This window comes from Cyanistes caeruleus, chromosome 17 (genome assembly GCF_971803275.1).
Source record: "Cyanistes caeruleus chromosome 17, bCyaCae1.hap1.1, whole genome shotgun sequence".
Lineage (NCBI taxonomy): Eukaryota > Metazoa > Chordata > Aves > Passeriformes > Paridae > Cyanistes > Cyanistes caeruleus.
Window position 1 is genome coordinate 7794551 of NC_141717.1, and position 22018 is coordinate 7816568.

The 22018-nt window shown below is 40.0% G+C and overlaps 3 protein-coding genes and 1 long non-coding RNA gene across 12 annotated transcripts in view; 2 read left to right on the plus strand and 2 right to left on the minus strand.

Moving 5' to 3' along the window:
• Nucleotides 1-197, minus strand: part of SNX29 (sorting nexin 29) — a 102009-nt gene extending 101812 nt beyond the window's left edge. For 4 of the 5 annotated variants that reach the window (XR_015277190.1, XM_086853710.1, XM_086853706.1 and 1 more), the window contains exon 1: nt 1-197. Coding sequence is in view for 4 of the 5 variants with exons in the window: in XM_086853710.1 (XP_086709836.1) it covers nt 1-7 (7 nt within the window). In the remaining variant the exon portion in view is untranslated. The other variant, XM_086853707.1, reaches the window with a different exon arrangement.
• Nucleotides 7-7424, plus strand: LOC111935966 (uncharacterized). Its single transcript, XR_002867958.2, has 5 exons — nt 7-280; nt 940-1040; nt 2568-2625; nt 3586-3658; nt 4138-7424. It is a non-coding gene; the product is annotated as an uncharacterized LOC111935966 (long non-coding RNA).
• On the minus strand, nt 1506-13242 carry TNFRSF17 (TNF receptor superfamily member 17). Of its 5 annotated transcripts, none has more exons than XR_015277191.1 (8): nt 10380-13242; nt 9808-9914; nt 8261-8407; nt 8054-8144; nt 4568-4644; nt 2830-2881; nt 2555-2686; nt 1506-1814 (listed from the first exon to the last, which is right to left on the minus strand). XR_015277191.1 is itself a non-coding variant. In XM_086853736.1 (7 exons), exons 3-7 carry the CDS (start codon nt 8323-8325, stop codon nt 1558-1560), a joined length of 597 nt encoding a protein of 198 aa, XP_086709862.1. In that variant the 5' UTR covers nt 8326-8407; nt 9808-9914; nt 10130-12307; the 3' UTR covers nt 1506-1557. The 5 variants fall into 5 exon arrangements, 3 of the variants coding, with proteins under 3 accessions (XP_086709862.1, XP_086709861.1, XP_023792406.2); XR_015277192.1 differs by having other exon boundaries at nt 10130-13164; XM_086853736.1 differs by lacking the exon at nt 4568-4644 and having other exon boundaries at nt 10130-12307.
• The window catches only part of GSPT1 (G1 to S phase transition 1), a 22409-nt gene continuing 13160 nt past the window's right edge, over nt 12770-22018 (plus strand). Inside the window, exon 1 of the mRNA XM_086853721.1 lies at nt 12770-13874. Within this exon, the coding sequence (XP_086709847.1) occupies nt 13574-13874 (301 nt within the window). The 5' untranslated portion in view covers nt 12770-13573. The remainder of the gene's footprint in view (nt 13875-22018) is intronic.

Here is a 22018-nt window from a genome sequence, read left to right on the forward strand (position 1 = left end):
CGCTCATGGTGCCCGCGGGGCTCCGTCCGCCGGAGCCGCCGCTCTCCCGCAGAGCCACGGCCGGGCCGGCAGCCACCGCCCGCCCCGGAACCCGCCCGGCGCCCCGGAAGGTAAACACGGCTCCGGGAGCGCCGCGGAGCGCTTCCCGGCCCGGGGCTCTTCAGCGCGGCCCTGCGCCCTCAGCGCGGCCCGGCCCCGGGGCTGCCGCGGCCCCTGCGCGCCCGGAGCCACCTGGGCACCGGCATCCTGCGGGGCAGGAACGCCACACCGGGAAAGGAAGGTGAGAAAAGTGGAGATAAAGCGTCCACATAGATTGTCCTCTGCTGCCGCATGTGCTGTGCAGGGTGAAAGCTCGGAAAGGGTCGTTAAATAAAAACAAAAAACTAAGTGATGATAATAACTGATGTCATAAGTCCCTAGGCCTATTTGAGAGGTGCTGGCCCTGTGTGGCCAAAACCACCCGGAGCACCTAACTCCCAACTGGCCCCAAACTTTGTCAGCCTCCTAAAGATGCTGTAACTGATCAGTCCTAGATTTCGTGCAATGAAATACTTCAATTCGTCATTCATGCAGGAATCTGAAGGAGAATGTTAGCTACAAATAAAGACGATTGTTGTTGTGGTTGCTTGTGTGGTTGTTGCAATTTTCCAGGAATAAAATTCCTGTGGCCTAATATTGGGAAAGTAACATTAATACTTGGAAGGCAAGGTGATGGAAATATATTCCTAATTTTAGGCCACAGAGTAGTCTAGCATGACTAATCACCCATCCTTGTAAATATAACAAGGGTAATTAAAAAACATTTGTAAAAGAGAAATAAATCTTAGTCTGAAAATATTTGCACTGAAAGGAAAGCCTGTACCATCAGGAAATACATGGAATTGCAGTGAAGGTCAGGAGCTGGACTTCAATGACCCTTGTGGGTTCCCTCTGACCCAGGACATTCTGTGATTCCATGATCCGTGCTCTCCAGAACAACAACCTCCCTTGGGGTGACCCAGTGATACCTTCTGAACCCAGGGGCCTCCATACTATACAAGGTATTCATCTTTAGAACATTCCTGTTTCAAGTGTTGAACTTACTCTTTTCAAGACTGGGGATATAGTATAGGTCTTCATTTCTGCTTCTTAGAACAGTCCTTGTGTACCATCAAGAAATTTTTGGCACAAGATCTGAGTCTAATATGAACATATATATTTGGAAACTTGTTTATTTTGTATATGTCTGCTGTAAGTAAGTACAATCTCTAAAGGCAGAAAAAGCTGTCATATGTAAGGACTTTCTGAAATTAAAAATGCCAATAACTAGTTGCATGCCTGAGAATAATGTAGAAATACTTGACTAAATACTAGAATTAGAAATAATATTAATATTAATACATATATAATATGTATTATATATATGTTAATAATATAATAACAATATTAATGCAAGCACAATGGGAGATCTCTAAGGATGATATATTACCTTCTCCACTGATTGCAAGTATTGAGGTTGACAGCAATACTGGAAAAACTTATTTATTATTACTCAGTACAAATACACTTCTCTCCCAGTCATCCAACACCCAGAACATAGTTGTAATAATCAAAAGATTTGGTGGTAACTAGAACAGTAGCTCGTTCTTCAGTAGCTGGTAATGGAAATGAAGTTTCACGGACAGTCTGAGGTTTTACCAAGCCACAGTCACTGCAAGTGCATTCTTCCACTGAATACATTAACGTTTCTCTTGGAAGTGTGTGTCTAATTTCTTCCGTATTCCCACTGCTTTCAGTATGAGCCTTGAGAATAGTATTCAGCTCCACAGAGGAGTCTGTAAATATACAGAAGTTGATTTAGTACATACATCATGCTGTACTAAACAAAGAGCTATTAAAGATCCAGATTTCATTATGGTCCAACTATGTTCTAACCTCAGTGAAAATTTTAAAATTTAGTGGAAATTTTAAAATGTAGCTACATATAATTTTTTTTTCTGTGACAGGACAATCCTCTACTTCAGAATAAGTATTGAAGTAATCCAACACATGTTTTCTAATCAGTTATTATTTAATGTCTGAGAATTCACAAATAATAGTATCTGTAAAATGGAAAAAAACTTTTTCACCTTCACATGCTTTTCAAAGACTACAATATTAAATAAAATTATTTAAAATCTTATAAAATGAAAAGCTAGTATTGCATGTGTATCCTCTGCCTGGGAAGAATTTCTTTTGCATCCAATGAGAGTGAAACCCTTATAAAGCTTTTTTGCTTTTGTGCATTCATAAATGATTTCTCAAACAGCAGCAAGTAAGCCAGGTATGAATATACAGCAACACAATCCTGACAGGATCCAGAACCAACAAAGAAATTGCTGCTTTTGCAAGTCAGCATCTGTATATTTATTCCCTAATAACTGTGGTAACTTCATGGAGATTATATGAGGAATACTAAATAATCCAACAAAGACAGTCATCAGAACCTGGAATATATGCAATCTTTTTACATGGTAAGAGTAGCTAAAATGTACAATGATCTACAATTATTTTATGAAGAATCTTATTTATTCACCTGTGTTTTCCAGTTTTTCTTTTAGTTGCTTTAGGTGCTTCCATTTAAACAAGACCATTAAGGTGAACAGAGTGAGTATTAAAATCAACCCTATGCCCAAACAAATCCAAAGAATTCCACCTGAATCGGTACCTTATGAAATAAAAGAGATGCATTGCATTAATAATAAACAATAATTAATGTACAGTAAACATGTCCAGCACATCAAACTTAAATGTAAAATACAACAGGAAGATACCTAGCACAGCCACAGAGTACTGCAGAAATCTACTTACTCTTCTCGCAGTAGTTTTCACATGAGGGCGGTGGTGCACTGGAACACCGGAGCTGACAAGGAGTACAAGAGAGCAGCAGATTATCAAAGTATTCATTTTTGGGGCACTGTGCCATCTGGGGCAGTAATTATGGAACTACAAAGCCACAAAAATTGTAAAAGAACGAGGATCATCCACAAAAGGCTTCTCAGTTCTCAATCTGAGCAACTCTAAAAACAGTTAGCAGTAATAATGGACTTCCATCACAGTTCCACTACATGGGATCATGTTACAGAAAAAGGATTTAACTCTGAGGTCCCCAAGGAATTTCTGTTCCTTATTTGGCAATTCACAATTGTAGAAAAACTGAGCAGCTGCACCAAGATAGTTTTCAATGTAAATTTTGTCTGAAACAGAAAATGACTATTTATAGAAGACATTTCTGGAGCAGGTGCTAATTATTACAAACTGTAGAGGAGATCTCCAAACAGGAGTTCATGATAACTCTTCTTGTCTCTAAAACATTGGGGATATTTTTCATGGTGACTGCTTCTCAATTCCAAATTAGCCTAATTTATCTTCTATTAGTATTTGTTTGGCATTTTTGCTTAGTTCATTTTGGGGGTTTTAGCTATTTTTATTTTTTTTTGCTTATAACCATATTTCTATGAGAAATTTAATAAGATTACATTCTAATAATGAAAGAAGTGCTATATTAATATTTTACAATTTTGATTTAAAACATCTGCATTTTTCACTTATTTTTCTGTAATACAGAATTGTCATTGGGCTAAATCTGCAGTACCCAGCATGAAAAAATAAGTTTATAGGACATCTCCTTCCCAGACAGGTAGATGTATGTACAGTGAATGTAACATTGCTGAAAATGTATTTGGTCTCCTCACAAGAAAAATAAAAAAGCTTTGACTACAGACTGTCCCAATGAAAACAGTTTACACAGCTAACTTGTATCTTCATGTTTTATTCCAATAGAATTTGTTTTAAATACAAAGTTAACCAGTAGTTTCTAGCAAGTAGAAATAACTGCCTTTATCCAGTCTCACTGCCACAAACAGATCAGAATTACAGGCTGTCTCTCATTATCATACTTAAGTTAATTGCCTTTTTGACTACAGAAATGTAGAAGGAAAACATTGTATAAGGAGTTGTAATTTCATACCACATTCCTATGAGACTTATTTTCCCACAAAATGCACCATATGGGAATACACAAACTGTTTTTAGTGGAGCAGTCTAACAGATCTGTATTCTAGTCTTTAGCAGATGGAAATGCTCATTGTGGCTTCTGTGCTTGTTTCTATGGGCCAGGTGCACAGCTCAAGGCTTTCTATCACAGGCTTTTCTCCCTCTTCAAGATTAGTGGATAAACAAGAATTGATGAAATCTGATTTAGCCTTTTCAGTCATGGAGAGGACAATCACATTCTCAACAATGATCTCAAGAAAGCAGATACTCGTGAAAGTATCTTCATGATATCCACAGGTACAGTAAGTGAATTTCAGGACAGACAAGCTGGATCCAATTCTTTAAGCTTTTATCCACTGACTTCAGTGAAAGATCCCAGCCTTTGCTGCACTCCTGGATTACTTTTTAAGGGGTGCAACACCTTACATTTGTCTTTGTTTGACTTCATCATGCACTCCTGCTCTACATGTTGCTGTGATGTATCCTACAACTGACATTGGTACTATTCATAAAAACTGTAAAGAGACTTTATAAGAGAAACGTGATCACCTACTGGGGATGTGCAATGAAATCCACCACAGAAATCCACATTTGGTGAACTAATGCACCAATGTCTTCATTTGAAAAGTCCTGTCAAAATTCAAGTACAGTAGAAATTAATTTATGCCTAATTATTTGAGATTGTATATATAGGATCATAAGATATTGGGGCAGAAATGCTTTCTCTCTCAGTTGGCCAGAAAGTTTTCCTATATGGCTGGTTAGAGTTCAAACATATTTCTCATAAGACAAGAAGTAAATACAAAGCAGTCTCATCTTTCAGTCAAACTCTAGGAAACTCCCCCCCCAAAGTCAAAGGCACAATACAGCTCATTTCATCAGAGCTCTGCTGTCTCTTACAGCAATAATTGTCCCTCAACAGTTGGACTACTATTTCCCAAAGCTTGCAGCCTTTAAGGATAAACTAATTTCTTTGACGGATGTGTCCCAAACCACAAATCCTTGATATTTAAGCAATACATTTTTTACACACTGGAAACTGGGGAGCAATGACTGTAAAGGGTCTCTAATGTGTCATTCGTTTAAGCAGCCACCACTCAAGTCCCAGCCTTTTCCCCTTAGCTATACACAGTGCCAGTGATGTATGTAATGACAAAACACAGGCAACAAATGGTTCAAAAAGCGATGAGGAACTACAGTTGTCATGGCCTGTTGCCTTTGTTTTCTGCACATCCCAACATTCAAAAGTTCCTCTCCTCAAGGGCATGAAAGCAAGCATGTAATCAATAAATCTTCATAAAGCAACAGTTCCCCCTGACAGACCTCACTACACATCTAAAATACATGTTATTTCAAAATCTATGTCCAGGAGTAAGGAAGACATTTTCTAGCTTAACAAGGTTCTTGTGCAACCTTCACTTTTGAGTCATTTTGATAGAAGGGAGTTAATATTAAAAAACTCAAACAAACAACCCTTTAAGCACTTTTTTGGAAGATGTGTACTATACCAACTGGCTTTAATACGAGATGTTTTATACCTGAATTGAGAAGTTGTTTATACAGTTAAATATTGAATTCAGCCAGCGAATGAAAGAAAACATAGAAGCATTAACAATAAGTTCATTAAGAGACATTAAGAAAAGGATATTGTTATGGGCACACCAAGTACTGAACATCCAGCCAGAGCATTTCCTGCCATGAACACCAATTTGACTGTTGGTTTTGTTAAGCACCTGGAGAAACCAAAGACTTCCAGAAATTCTTGTCTGTTCTTACTTGTAACATGTTAAATTGATATTATGTGACAGAAATCAGTCACCTGGACAGAGTAAGAAAAATTTTATCTTTCACTGTTTAATTTTAAAAAAGCCATTGAGAGTGTCTAAGCTAAAATAATAAAATTAAAACTCTGGATGGAAAATCAAAGTAAGTAATATCATCATATCAATGATTAAAGATTAAAAATTAACTGTCATAGAACAATAACTTAAGGTCTATTTAACACACATAACTTAAACAGCAAAGTTGTGTTGTGGCATTGCTTCAGGGTTTCTCTGTTCAAGCTCATGCCAGGTTTTTTGCCTGACTGTACTTCAGAAATTCTGCTGGCATAATTACATAGCACTTACGAAGAGAAAGAGGGTTTTCTGCTAGGACTATAATATTCCCTTCACAAACAACATTAGCCAGGCTGACAGAGGAATTCTTCTGGTTGTATAGTTGCTTCTACATTGATGGTTTTGTGCTGGCACAGCTCTCTTTATCCCACTCACTAAGGCAACTGACCTACACTGTCAAATCTTATAGTACAGGCTTGCTCTGATCCTCTCCAATTCTCTAAAGCTATTTACAGAATAAATTGCCCCCAAAAAGTCTCTTATAAATCACCTCACTTCAACAATCCTAAAAATCAGTAAGACCAATGTACGTACCAAAACCCACCACCTTTTCTTCTCAGAAGTTGTTGCACTTTAAGGAACAGCAGTCTTACAAACAGTCATCTCCTAAAACACGACCTGTTACTTTCTCTAACAGTTCTGTAACAGTTATTTTCAGAAATCCATATTTTGTGACATGCATGCTTTGACTGTATAGCTGGGAGGAGATAAGCTGTTCTAGGAATGGTGTCCTACACTGCTAGTAAATAAAAGAATGGAGCTATTAAAGGGTTCATCATGTTCATTAGCTTTTACAAGCTGCACAGAACAATACCACTCTTAGACAAAATATTGTTTTATGTCATTTGCACACAGAGCAAAAACAAGAACAATGTGGATTTTGCCTGTTTGGTTCAACACATTTTAAATAGACCACAGCTTTGAAAAAAGTGATGTTGCTGGTGCTACAACAAATATTTCCAAAATGGATTAAAGAGCAAAACAACAGAAGAGAAAAATGTTCCTTTAAAATAGTGATTAAAATAACAATAGCATAAACACAGTCAAATCACAGCCAGCTTCTGTATCTCCCACTGTGTTCAAAGCTGACTTAGCTAGGAACCGTCTTATGGAACAGAGGAAGTGCACAGCCCAGGAAAGCAGTGCTAATAGACTGCAAACCCTTGGGGGAAAGAGGATACCTTTTCATTTTTCTGACATTCCACATGTGCCAGAATTGTTATGTAACTGCTAAGGACAATGCATAAAACAGGAATTGTGCAAGCAAATTTGGATTAAGCTGATGCTTGTTAGAATGCCAGTGACATTTTTATGTTGGTAAAATAGTTTTTACAGAATGTAAACATGATTTATTTCTTAATGTAAGCACTTACATTTTGTGTTGGAAAAATAATCTCCTACATGCTTCTATTTTAGTGACTTTGCGGGTGGACAAAATAAACTAAAAATCATCAGTGGTATAATGCCAACAGGAGTAATGGAGTTACAACAAAAATAAATGTGCAGGAACAATTATGAATTATGTGAAGTGTTTGGCATACACTGAAGTCTAACAAGAATTTTTGTTCTGGTAGTTTTAGCCAAATTGTCTAGCTATTCAGAGGTTTGAGTAACACACATTGACTTCTTTCAAATTCTCATGTACAGCATCACAGTGCCAATGCATGCTCTCTCTCAAGACAGGAGAGAGATCGTAATTGATTTAGCCACCACTACTCCAGAATAATTCCCCATGCAAATCAGTGTCTCTGGAATAAGAATATTGTCACAGAATACTTCTAGAGTAATTAAACCTATTTAGAAACAAGCTCACTATTTCATTCTCACTGCTTCATAATGAAGTAATTATTTTCTGCAACAATGTTAACATGTTAACTAGCCATAGAAGTACAGCTTTAAAAATCCCATAACACTGTTATTCTTCCTTTACAACAATAATGCCATTCTGCTTTAGTCATTACTGAAACTAAAATCGTAAGGGATCTCTAATGGACAACATGCTCCTTCAACTGGAATTCCAGAGAATTAAGAAGGTGAAAAGAAAAATCCCACATGGAACCAGTTTTCTGTTCCACTCTCCCTTGAGACAAGACAGCATGTAAAACTTGCCATATAAAACTTAAGTGGTATAAAACTCTTACCATATTTATAAAGCGGGAGATCTGGCCTAGAGTTATTATGGTATCCAGCAGCAGACATGGCAGCTGGGAGCTCCTCCATGTCAGGGAGTCCCTGCAATCAGAAAAGGTGTGAATAAATAGTGTGTTAATGTTCAGCCACTCCTCATCACACTTATGCTCCAGGCCCTTCCCCAGCTCTGTTCCCTTTCTCTGGACATGATCCTGTACCTCAATGTCCCTCTTGTCATGAAGGCCCAGAACTGGACACAGCACTCAAGGTGTGGCCTCAGCATTGGCAGTCACTGTGCTGGTCCTGCTGGCCATGCTGCTCTTAGGAAGAAGCATGATTGATTTTCTAATCAAAACATTGCTGATCTAAAAGAAAGCATAAGAACAGGTAAACAGAGGTGTAGATTGTAATTCACAAAATTTCTTTTCAGCTGCTTCAGTATTTTGGCTGACATGATGCCTCTTCTCACCAATCCTACTCCTGGCTTTCAGATCTCTGGAACCACACAGTCCTTGCCTTTCTTCAAAATAGATTCCCGCCTGTCTCTAACCTTTCTAGTCCTAACTCAGTCACTGTTTACATCATTTTAGTGATCTCATTCTTCCCTTCCTGGGATGCATGTTCTTTGCTCAGCACATTCCTTCCACATTAAGCAATCCCTCTGATATTTACAACATTTTAACTGCCATAAGGTTTACAAACTATGCACAGGTTCTTCACAATGTGCACGCCTAAATCCCCATCTTTGTTTCTTTTGAGCTTCAATAGCAAGAAACCCACACACATAACAGTTTTGACAGAAAAACTACTTGCCTAAACTACTCTCCCTCTCTTATTTTTCAGTCTGGAATCACATGGTATCAAAACTACAGAAGAAATTCTGTCTAAGGAGAAACTGCACTGCCTGTGCATTCAAAGAGAGGCATCATGAGCAAAGATCCAATGAGAACCTACCTTACAGATCTCTGGGATCTTAACAAAACAGGGTAACTAAGCAGTAGATCACACAGCTGAGAACTCTGAGCCTCCAGTTAGAGTCATGTAAAAAAAGGATCGCACTTGCGAAAAAGACCTTTCACTCTTTATTTTTAGAGATACACAATCAAGGGGAATAAAGCTTGTGTATATGCACAGAAGTGAGAGAAACTCATGACTATTTTTAAAAATAATGAGCTGAGCATGTGTGGTATTTGAAATCTGAGAACATGGACACAGAGAATTATAAACTGGCATTTTGGTGTAGCAATCCATGTATTTCTTTGGATATCTCAAGCAAAACCAATTAATTTTATGCCCTTTTTGAATCCTGCAGTATGTGTTTAATTGCTCCAAAAGGAATTATTAAGAAAGGCTTTAACTCTAGATTAGAGCCATCAAAAAGAAGAATCCAGCTCCAAAGTACTCATTGTCAACCCACGATGAAATGTGAGACAGGTTCTAAATTCCTTTGCAGATGTGGAGTAATTCTATGATTGGACTGTGAAATAGAGCTTATGCTCTGGTGCTACATTTGGAAAACCAAAGAAGACTTTTATTTGAAATTCTTCCAATGAAATAGCTTCAAATACATTTCTATGAGGGAATTCATGGACTGCAGTTCTGCCAATGTCAAGCACAGGGAGAGGAACAGGCCAGAAACAGCATTTGTTAAATAGCAGTGTTGGAACAAGAAGTCAGTAAAAAGATGTTTCCAGGGCAAGATATCTTAGTTTGGACTAGAGATGGTCTTGTGTAAATATAAAAGACTCTTTATTCTTATACTTACAGGAGCACCAGTAAAGCTTAGGAGAGACTTGGTTCTTAATGAAGCCATCATGCTGAAATATAGCTGTTTTCTATTCTCTAGTTCTCAGCTAAATCTCCACAGACTACCTGGAAAGAAAATTTGCCAGGGTTTAAGAATATTAATTTATAAATTCCTGGCACCTAGTTAAACTTCCAATAATTTACCTCTTACCCCCTGTATTTTCTTTTTCCTAATAACTTGCTCTTTTGCCTTTGTTTATAATGGCTCTTTCTGACTTCAAAGCAATTCTAAATATCAGGCTACTCATTTAGGTGCATAACTACTGTACATATTTGAATACCTTTAAATTTCAGGTCATGGCTCACAGTGCGTCACTCGAATCCCAGCTTGCTGCCACACCAGAAAGGGAAGCTATATTCCTTTCCTGCTCCTCCCAGTCTCAGCCAAAACATTTCTTTCCCATGTTGCAGTAGCTGGGGAAGTTACTTGATGTCAAGGTAAACTGAGTCAATTCAATGGTAACTCAGCACCCTAAAACAACTCTTGCCATTTTAAGGCTGTTGGTAGTGTATGGAATTTTAAAAACTTACCTGTTGGTGGTGAGCAAGTAACTTCCTGAAGCTGTTAACCTGTTTGGAGCCTCCTAGTGAAATACATCTTTCTCTTCTTCCTCAGCTCACATGGCTAAAGCATTGGTATTTCATAGGTGTCCCTGCCAGGCTGCAAAGTGCTTGTGGGAGCTTGGGTGGAAGTTATTACCGAAGTATGGACCTCTATTCCTAATGTCATATGAACAGAGCCCTCCATTTCACTGCTACAGGACTGACTCACCACAGGCTGCAAATGAGTGGTGAAGCTGCCTTGGGATAGTCTATTGTATTAATACCTTGCTGTCACCAAAAAATAACACCTGTTCCCCATTCTTACTTTACACCAGCCCTGGCATTTGTCAAATGCCTCTTATTTGATTCATCTGAGTAGCCCAGGAGGAAAAAGAAAGTGGATTGTTCTGTCACTAAATTTAATGAGCTGGACAGACTCAGCAGAGGGTCTAACAGCTCAGAGGCAGCTGGGCCAGACTCTTCTTTTATAGACAGTTTTGATCACTTAAGTCAGTCATGACGTGAGGATGGATTTATTTGGGTGGTTCTCAATAATAAAAGCATTTTAGTATTTATTAAATGAAGAGCTGGTATATTTATTCTAAACATTTTGAAGCAGAAGAAATCGAAACAATAAAAGTTTTTATAATGGTTTAAAACCTCAAGCAAACAGAACCATTTACACTCCAGCAGATATTTTTCCAGTAAAACTATCATAATTCCACTTTTTGTTTTGAGTACCAGCTGTTCCAAAGTGGAAAAACAAACTACTAGCCCTGTTAAAAATTTAGTGTTTGAGTTTACACAATTCCTATGTGTGACAGCCTGCAAAACAGGTTTGTACACTCTGAACGGCATCTGGCATCTTCTGAAATTCTGTGGACTAATTGTTTATATCCTAGCAAGTACCTAGGGAATAAATACCTGTCAAGGAAGGAAGAAAGAAAGCTTGTGAAATACAACTAATTTTTTTCCCCTGAAATCAGTGGTAAAATGCACTTCTGCACCTCTGATCAAATGCATATTTGGCCCTACTCCACACACACACACAAAAATTTCTCACAACTTAGTGCTTCAGGAGCCATCAGAAGGAAGCTCCATCTCAAAAACCTTAAAGAAGAATGCCAAAATGTGTGCAAGAGTTGCTGTCTCTCTGTTCTGTCTGCTGATCATCTTAAAGTATGTCTTAATTGCTTTGGAAAGGCAGCACCTGCCTCCAGTTAAGGCTTTCCTGTCCTGTAGGCTGTGTCAGAGCTCAAACAAAACACAAGCTTGCACTGCAGCGTTGCACTCATTATAAACCTGAGCTGTTAAATGCTCATCGTGACAGTAAAAAGTGTTCAGTAACAAGTCACTCTGTCAGCAGAATTGCATCCAGCTTGCTCTCCACTGGAGTTTTATGTATTATTCAACGCTAGTAACCCCTGAGCACTGAAATGGTGCTACCTTGTTTCCATACGATATGAAATGTATCAGACATCTCCTGTTAATAAATGTCACCTAGCAAGCAAAGGTTAGAACTAAAAGAAAACAAACCAAAACAATGCACTGCATAGTACTTCTCTTTTTGTTAAACAGAAACATGCCATGCACAGCTGGGACTTACTTTTAGTTTGACAAAATTCCAAATATTACAAGAGAAGCACAGGTGAGACTTTTCCTTAATTATATGAAATTCAAAAAATAGAGACTGACAATGTCTGAAAACTGCAAAATGACTATGTGCCAGACAATTACCAGAGAGTGGTTTTCACAAGGTCTTAAAACTCATTATTTAGGCTCTGGTGAGAGTAAGCTCTTGGTGGTGCTTCAAGGAAAGGCTTCCACTTAGCAGAGATTTTTAGTCTCTCGTAAGTCTCATTATAAGTGATACTTTTTCTTCCAAAATGAACTTTCTATTATGTTACTGGGTATTCTTTTGTTTTTACTTTTACGAGTACTACCCTGTACACTAATGTTTTCCCTGGATATGGTCAGTTGGAAGCCCATATTTCCATTAACACATGTAGAAGTTTTTGTCCATGGCCCACATGTTGCTGCTGATGTGCAGCCAGAAACCCTCTGGTTCTCAAGTCAGGATTATGTTACACAGCTGCCCCTTCAGGAGAGCTTCGGTTCCCCAACCAGAACTATCCTGGATTCTGTACCAAACGGAGATCTTTCTTTTTTAGTTCTAAGACTACCTGCTTTCAAAACAGCTCTGTAACCTGTCCTACAGTGTTCTAATATGAACGATGCTGTAGATTACTTGGTCCTTGCACATCAGCACTCCAAGAAACTCCCAAGCATTTAGTACCACAGCCTCATGCAGTCCCATAACCAAAACCTGCTTTCCCCTCTGTTCCGTGCTGTTTCCTCTAAATATACTTCAAGCGATGTTTTTGGGTTTGTTTGTTGAGGTTTTATTTTAAAAACTTCTAAGAGTTGTAGCAGTGGAGGAAGGGCCTCAGTATTTGGAAAGTCCTACTAACTCTGGCTTAACTGGATGGGCTTTTTTACATGGTAACAAACAAGTAAGAGTGTCCTGTAGAATTACCAATACTGGAACTTTCCATGCATCCTGTTCACTTCTGGCTGGACAGGTACAGCCCTCTGGCATCCCGCAGGAGGGCGTGTGCTCCCACAGCTTCCCCGGGAGCTCTGCTACCACCTGTGCCATGTCCCTCTGCACCTCTGCTCTCCAGGACGGGTTCGCTGTGATTTGGCACCGCTGGGCACTGACCCGAGCGGTTCCCGTCCCGCCTGAGGCGTTCGCGCCAACTCCGTGTCCCGCATCCTCCTGGAAAAAGGGGCGGGGTCGACAGGGACGCACGGCGCGCGCGGGCGCCGCCGGGAGTTGCAGTTCCTGAGCGCGCAAGTAACGCAGTCAACTTCATTTCCCGTCTGTCCTCGGGAGGCGGGCGGCGGGTGCGTGCGCGGGGTATGACGGGTATTGTAGTTCTTGCGCCGCGCCTCGGACATGCGACGGGAGGAAGGCCGGGGGAGATAAAAACTACTACGATGGTGGTAGGAGAGGCTGTCGGGAGACGGTACGGCAGCCCGAGAGGCCACACTGCGCTCGCGTCGGGGCGGCGGAGCACACGCGGAATCGGCGGAGCGAGTGCTGAGTCGGTGCCGCCGCCGGCTCCCCCTTCACCCGGGAGACGCTTCGGGGCCGCGGAGCCTTGTGGGGCCGCAACAAAATGGAGGCGAACGGGAGCGGCAGCGGGAGCAGTAGCGACTCGGCTCCCGACTGCTGGGACCAGGCGGACATCGAGCCGGGCAGCGGCGCCGGCCCGGGCTGCGCCCCGCCAGCCGCGGAGGCCGAGGCGCAGCAGGAGCTGCTTGGGGCGGCCTTCAGCCGGCAGCTGAACGTCAACGCCAAGCCCTTCGTGCCCAACGTCCACGCCGCCGAGTTCGTGCCGTCCTTCCTGCGGGGCGGCCCGGCGCCCGGCCTGCCGCCGCCCTCGCCCCCGCCCGGCCTCCCGCCGCCGCCGCCGCTCGGTAACCGCGGGGCCGGCACCGCGGAGGGAGAGGGAGGCAGGGAGGGATGGGGGCCATGTTGGGAGGGCGCGGGGCGAGGGTGCCGGGCCCGCGGAGGCCGGGAAAGGGCCACGCGGGGCGGGCGAAGAGCCGGGTCGGACTGGGGGGCGGCCCGGGGGTCAGGGGCGTGGGGGGCACGACCCGGAGCGGGAGCAGGATTCGAACCGCCAGAGGGTCTCCCCGGCGGGAGGGGCAGGGCCGGGGGAGCCCTGCGCAGAGAGGGGCTGGGAAGGGGCGGCGGGGGCGCGCAGCACCGCAGGGGAGCCGCTGCCGGCGCCCGAGGCAGCCCCCGAGTTCGTGGGGGCCCCTGCGGGGTGAGGCCGCGGCTTGCGGGGCTCTGCGGGCTGTGCTCTGCCCAGGGAGCAGCAGAAACTGGGGTCCTCGGGCTCCCTGTGGATCCCCAGTGCGTTTCGCTGGGACCTTTGTTCGCAAAGGGATGAGAAAAAACCAAATAGCTCGGCTCTTACTATAATATATAAAATAAATATAATATATGTAACATATGTAATATATAATACTCTAGGAGTTGTCCAAGATTTTGGAGGTAATAAATTTAGTGTTGCTTGGGAGAAAAGCACTGCTTCAGCCACCAGTGGCTCGGATGTATCTTAAATGCCTTTCTGAAGATTATATCAAGTAATTTATTTTTTTTCCTAACATAATGCCGATAAAGGATTAGTAGGGAGGGGAGTTTTGTCCAGCTGGCCTCAGCTAATGGAATAACCTGAAATTTACCCTGCTTTTAATTTCAAATGATCTTTGTGTACGCAGCCAGTGTTTATACTAGATGTACTTAGCATATGGGAAATTAAAGGAGAGCTACTTTTTCATTTCCAGCTCCAAACTGAAGGTTCTTGCAGACATCAGACATGCTGCTTAACTTTGTGGTAGTGTTTTAATGTTACTTCTGTAGCTAAGAAGTTTGGGACTAACTAACTTTTCCTATAATTTTTTCTATATCTATTGGTGTAGTATGAAACAAGCTAGTGTTTCAGGTAGTTATCTAGTATTTTAGTTTCACTAAAGATAGTACTTGTTAGTTTATGTTTGGCATGATTTCCTATTGGTTGTGGCTTATTATTTATTGTGTTTTGTCTTAATATATTAATTGGTTTTGATCTCCCTAGTATCTAAAGCTAATAGTTGTTAACAACTAAAATCTGTAACTTTTATATATGACACTTTAATATTTTTGTAACAAAATATTAACCTGTTCCTTAGGTTAGATTAGGTGTTCTCTACAGCTTTTCAGCACTCCTGATTTTTAGCAGAAGCTGTAGCTCATGTACTGTGCAGGCAAGCAGTGTCTAAGTGCATTAAAATAAACTTCAGAGAAGCCATGGGCAGACTCTTGAATTCCATTTAGAATAATTGTATATGTTAAAGTTCTCAGATGTGAAGGTAGACTGTGTAGCTTGGGGCTGTGACGAACTTTTGTTGCACCTTTGACTAATCTTCAAAATCCATTCTTGTATTTTAAAAATATTCCAATCTGTATCCAAGGTTTGGGTTTTTCTGACTATGTAATCAATACTATGACTGAAAGCTTTCTTAGTGTTTTGAATATTATTAGAATAATTTTGATTTTTTTTTTTTCTCCTGGCTGCTTTTGTAAGGTTTCATCTAAGTTTTTTTGTATTTAATTGTTTTGTAGGAATTTAAACTACATCTCTTCACCTACTCATTATTTCTTCGTTCTCCTTTTCTCCACTCTTTTGCTACTTCTGTGGCCTGTGATGAGCTTTTTCTTTCCAGATATTAGGGATAACTTGAAAGCTGCCTGATCATCTGGAGTCATCAGGATAGCTTTGTTTTGTGTCTACATTGCTGAGTACATTTCCTACATAGTGCTATAATCTACCTGGTTTGAATTCACCTTGATTGCTGTATCTTCTTTAACGTTTAGGATTTTGAGTTTCTCTAAGTAGCTTCAATATCCTTAAGATTAGGCAGACAAAAATCTGCAGTTATAAAAAAATACAATTTCTTTCCTCACTGTAATACTGTGCTTGTTAGATACTCCTCCAGTTCTGATGTGCTTGGTTACAGAAGGTAATTGACAGTCTTCTCCTTGCAGATGTTTGTATAAGGTGACAACTACTTTCCTGGCTGGAAGAACTAGGTGGAGCTTGCTCTGGAAATAAGTCAGAACAACATGTGATTAGACAATGGTGCTGAATAGGTTACTTTTCAGCAACCCAGTTTGCTTTTGTTCCCATAGGGAATTAGGTGCTCTGTGACACTCATTCTTCATTACATGGTTTGTAGTGGGGAAGAACCTCAATTAGGGTTGATTAATCGAAACCTGAAGAAATCTAAAAAGTTAGCTGTCACTTTGGGAATTTCAGTGGCCTAAAGTTAGGTTCTAGTAATGCTTTTTTCTTCTTGGAACTTTCTCTTGGTTAGGTTTTGTTCAAGTCATAATTCCTTAGTAATTCAAAGGCCATTATAGATCAGGATAAGTGTGTAGTAGCAGCATGGCATATAAAAAATTCCACAGGACAGATTCCATTGTGTGGCTGCAGTGTGTTATAGTGTTTCCTTTCATGCACACTAACTTAATGTTTCTAGTAATTTGAATAAAATTCCTGTAATTTATGTTTAGAGCACAGAAGGAGCACTCTCAGAAGCCATTTATGGAGTAAGAAGACAACTTTCTAAAACTGTGAGACTCCTGAGACCTGCATTCCTAATAGCTTACTTTAAAACTGGTTTACACTTGCTTTCTTTTGATTGGAAATTGTATATTAGGAAGAAAGCTGACTGATGTTTACCACCAATATAACTTCTCCTCAGAGATAATTTAATTCCTAAACAATTCTGAAACTATCATTGGATTATATGGGAAAAGCATATTATTTACATTATTGAATCTAAGGAATATACTAAAACCAGTATGTTCTAAACGTTGTAGCCGTCAGGACTTGCTTTTATCAAATTATATCCAAGTGAAACTCGTTCATGTAAAATCTGTCTTTATTGGATTCTGTTGGAAATGTGAAATGAAGACATTTTTGTTTTCTGTCTGTCACAGCCATGGCTGCAGCACAATTGTGTGACAGGTGAACTGGGAAGGTGTCACAGACCCGTTGTACTGGGGAGACTCTCTAGCAATTGCTGGACTAGCAAGCTCAACTAAATTAAGGCCAGGTGTGATACTTGATGAAATGACAGCAGATTTTGTTAAGGCCTCTAAATGTACATAGTCACAACTGTGCCTTGCAACTTCACTCTTCTTTAGCTTCTGTGACTTCTTTTTGTACTCTGTTTTATTAATTTTGTAGTTGTATATGGGAGATAGTTACATTTGGGTAGCTTTTTCTTTGTTTCTGTTGCAAGCAATGGTTCAGAGGGAATAGTTAACACCAATGCCCAATTAATAAGATTTCTATTTTTTTTTTAATTGGGTATGAGAGAATCAAAACATTTCTGAAAATGCAGCATCAATCTGCATTTTTGTGGTTCAATTTTTGTCATAGTTCTTGAATACTGACAGGATTCTTGGTAAAATTTATCACAGCTTCCTTGTATGGTCTTTACTATATTTTGTGTTAGTTTTTCTTTTCAGAAATAATTTTTAAGTATTCACTGTTGATTATGCTTGGAGCAGGAGACTAAACTACCGAACTCCTGGGATCCCTTCCAACCTGAATTGTTCACTGATTTGAAGTATGCAGTGGTAGTAGCAAGAGAAAAAGCATCATTAGTATGAAAGTAATAAGAATAAAAAGTGTGACACACAGCAGCTGGTGTAAGGAAAGAGCATTTGTCCTTTTCCAGGCATTAGGGCTACTGTTTAATTTGGTAGTTCTCTTGACCACTTCAAATGAATTTCTAACTGTCTTTGCTAATGGCTACAGTTTAAACCACTTGCACCTACAATCCTGAGCCAAGCAAACATCTGGCTTAGGATTCAGTGCCCCTGTTTGCTTCACTCCCTAAATATCCTCACTTGCCTGCAGTAGTAATTTCTGAAACAGTTGAATTCAAGCAGCTGGACATACTCAGCCTTCAAGTGCTGTAAATAAACTGATATAGCATTTTTCTTCCTGCTTTTCCCTGCCCTCATTTTTTCTGACCTTGTAGCAGCTGGGACATCCGTGTGTCAGTCAAACACAAGAGGTGGAGTTTCAGTGTCTTCTACTTCATTTCTGAAACCTGTACTTTCCAGAGCAGGATGATGAGTTATCTGTACCACTGTGTTCCCCACAGTCTGTTATCTCATTTTACACTCTGAGGCTCTTCAACATCGCAGTTGTCTACAGACTTCACTTTGCATATGAACTTGCTGAGAAAGGCTTGTCTAAGACTAATAGCCCACAATTCAAGAAGCTGTGTTGAAGGGGTTACATGATTGTTCCTGTCAGCCTTGGAACAGCCATGTGCTGATGATTTCCTCACAGGTGTTGGTAGTGCTACTGTTAATCCTTCAGAACTGCAAACTTGAACTGCTCACATGGCAGCAAATCAGGGTTGTATTGTCAGAGCCAGTATATGGGATAAATTCTTCTTATCTGAAAATCTTGATTTGAGTTGGCACTTGACTATCTAGAGCAGTCTTCTGGATCAGCTTCTCTAGACAGATGAGCTGCACAACCACTTTTAAAACAGTCAGTGCAGAGAAAGGCTGGATGTCTTGGCACTGGCAGGTGATCAGATACAAAATACCTGTGTGATGCACTCAGGGTGCCAATGTGTTACACAGATGTCCTTTATCTACATCTAAAGTGTCCCCAGGAAGGTGGCCAGGATTGTGTTGCTCCTGTTGGAATAATTCATCACCCTCGTGGCCTTGCATGACTCCAGTAAAAGCCACACAAACCCCTGGGAGTCAGCTGTGCACTGCATGAACTGTCTTAGGGCTACAGGATGCTGACCATGTGTTTGGCACTCTGCTTTGGGCTACTGCATGAATGGGTTTGAAAGCATGATGTTATCTTAAAACTTGATTGCTCTATCAAAATGAACACAAAAATAAATTGGGATAATTCTTGGATTCTATTTATAATCTGGTTTTACAGTTCCACTTAAGGAATTCTGGCAATTTTCTCCTGTTTTGTGATGAGAGATATGCAAGCAAAAGAAGCAGATGATTGTATGAAGCCAAGATAGAAAGATGGTTTTGTGTTTTTTATTATGAAGGAATAAAGCAGTCATAATTTAGTCCATTAAATTAATGACTGTGTTTTGAAGAGGTCTATGGGAAGATGACAGTGATTGTATTTCAATGCAGAAGTTAGTTTAGAGCAGGTGATGCAATACTAAAAATATGGGTTATACTAAAGATACTGGGTTATGAGATCTTTGTCAGAGTGGAATCCTGAAGTGTTGAAATACTGAGCTTGGTTTCTTGAGTATCTGTCTTAAAAATCAAGTGATCAACTGAGCACAAATACTAGGCATTAAGCAAAAGAGGGTTTTAGTATATTCCCTGAAAATCTCCATAAGCTTTCTTAAACTTAGTTGTTAAGAAGCATGTCAGGTTTAGATAAGATAAACTTAAGGTGTGTCCTCCCTGGGGAAGGAAGAAGGTGGGTCTTTTACTAAGCTAACATGTAATAAAATCCTGTGGACAAGAAACAAGTGCTAATTTTTTTTTTGGTGAATTTTAAAGAGTTGCTCTTGCTTTGGTGCATTTTAAAAACTGGTGTGTCCACTGGTGAAGCTGGGGAATAAGCTATAAAGCAGGGCAGAGAGGAGAATAACATAATTTTGGGTTTAACTTTCAAAACAACTGCCTTACAGTGAACTCCTGAAAACCTTTTCTTTCTGTACATTTCTAACTATTGAATATAAAGCACTTTGTTTAGCTGTAGCACTTATTTGTGCTTGATGTAATCTTTGTGTGTTGTTGTTATCTAAGAATCTCTTGGGGTTTCTTTCATTCTGCTTTTCACGCTGTGTGTGTTTGAGGCAGACTTTTATTTTTTTACTCTGCTGTAATTGTCTTTATGCTTCCATTTTAAAAAAAGGGGGGGGGGCAAACATCTGTTATGTAATGCATGAAAACTGTTGAGACTGTATGACTGTTGTGTAAATGTGTGCTGAATTCAGGTATTGGAATTACACATACAAAAAGGAGATGGGAATCCTAAGGTGGTGTCATGTGTTTCTTCACTCTTCAGGAATTCCCGTGAAGGAACTTGATGCCTGTATTAGAGAAGCGATAACAAATTCACTATACAGGCATCTAAGTTTTGTAGATAAGATATTTATCTCAGGCTGAATTTGCCTTTTTTATTTTTTTTACTCTTTTTTTTTCTTTTTTATCTCTCTGCTGTGTGGTGCAGAGTTTCATTAACTCTGTAGTCTACCTCAGTTGTCAGGTTCTAGTCTTGTCTGGGTTCTTATCGCTCCAGCAGCAGAGCAGGAGGGCTGGAGCTGTGCGTGCTGCTGGTATTGCACTAAATGTGTGCCTCTCATCAATTCTGTGAAGGCATTTGCATTATGGTTCAGGTAATTGCTGCTGAGGAATTAACCAGTTAACCACTGGGCAGTTCTTACTTATGTGGAGACCTGTATCAGCTTTTTCTGTGCGTCTGGTAAACTGAGGTTGTGTAAAGATGGAGATTGTCACTACGGCTTAACAGTTGAGTTTGACTGTGTTTTAACCACTGTTCTGCTATTGATTTCTACTTTGCCAGCTGTATCTGTTCTATATATGAAAATGTTGCTAAATTCTAATATAATTTTAATTTAGAAGCAATTTTCTATTATTTATCTACAAGCATTCTAATATGTTAATGCTGCAGAGTTCCTGGCTTACAGTCTTTTAAAACAGTATTTTCGGAGATTGAATGATAACTTCAAACCTGTTGTACCTGTGCAGCTGTGGTTATTGTACAACAAAAATGCAAACAAGTACAAAACTTGGTGTGATATGCAACAAACTCATCAGCTGTAGTAGAATGCTATGTGTATGAGGCAGAGTGGATTCTTTAGGACATGAGGTGTATTTTAAAGAGATCAGTCACTGTGTTTTACAAGTTGTGCAATTTTGGACTCTGTATTGGTAGTGTGCATACTCTTCCAGTGAATTTTATATTTAAAAATTCCCACAATTACCTTTTCCAGACAAGATTCTGAATTCTGTAATGTCATTGTCTGATGGCACCAGTAGATAAATGCAACATCTGTATTCATTTTTGCCTTTGGCATTGACAACAAAGATATTCCAAAAAATGTCCTAGGGGTCTGATGTTGAGCAGGATTATACTCACTCCGTATAATACCAGATAAGGTTGCAACAGCTGTTCTTGACTTAGGGCTTGAAGGAGAGATGGAGTATGGTTAGGTGTAAAATCCAACAGTTGCTTATCATGTGTAAATCCAATAATTTGAGGCATTAAAAAATTGGTGTCGCTTAAGGCATGTGCTGACTTTAAAACCAGATTTCTTCCAAAGTGTGTTTTGAATCCTTCTCATGTGAAAGATTCCTGTCTGAATGATCCTCACAAGTGAGAGGATGTGACAGACCAAAATGCAGCAGCCCTGTGGTCTAAGGAAGCAGTAGGATTTTGTCCTTTTCAGGTGATGGTATTAAGGCACATTTCAGGCAATGTGTACTTCCACATGTGTCAATGGTAAATCTGAGCCTTTGTCTGAAATGTAGCAGTGTCTAACATAACCTGAAGTTGTTTAACAAAAGTAAACAATTACTGTGGAGAGTGTTTATTTTTGTCACTTAGAGCATGTTAGTTTTGAAATTAAGGTTTTTTATTTATTTACTTAGTTTCTTAACAATTTTTTTTAGTGAGTGGTTTGTTTATTTCTGCTTTGAAGAAACATTATATGTTTCATATAATTCAGTGTCCTCTTCCAAAGCATGTCTACCACTTCTGTACCAAAGTGATCAGAGTGTAATAAATGGCTGTGGTTATTGCTGAGTATCTGTTGCCCCCCGGTTGTGTGGTACTAGTACTCTTTAGCATCCATGCACAAACTATCTTATTGACTCCCGTGTGCTAGACCTGTACAAAATGTACAGAGGAACCTTTTTTTCCTACTTCCTCTTTGTTAGTTGTGAAGAAACTTTTTTCCTGTATGCATACCTGCTGTATTATAGACCAGAAAGTAAAAACTGAGTTTATATAAATGCTGTTGAT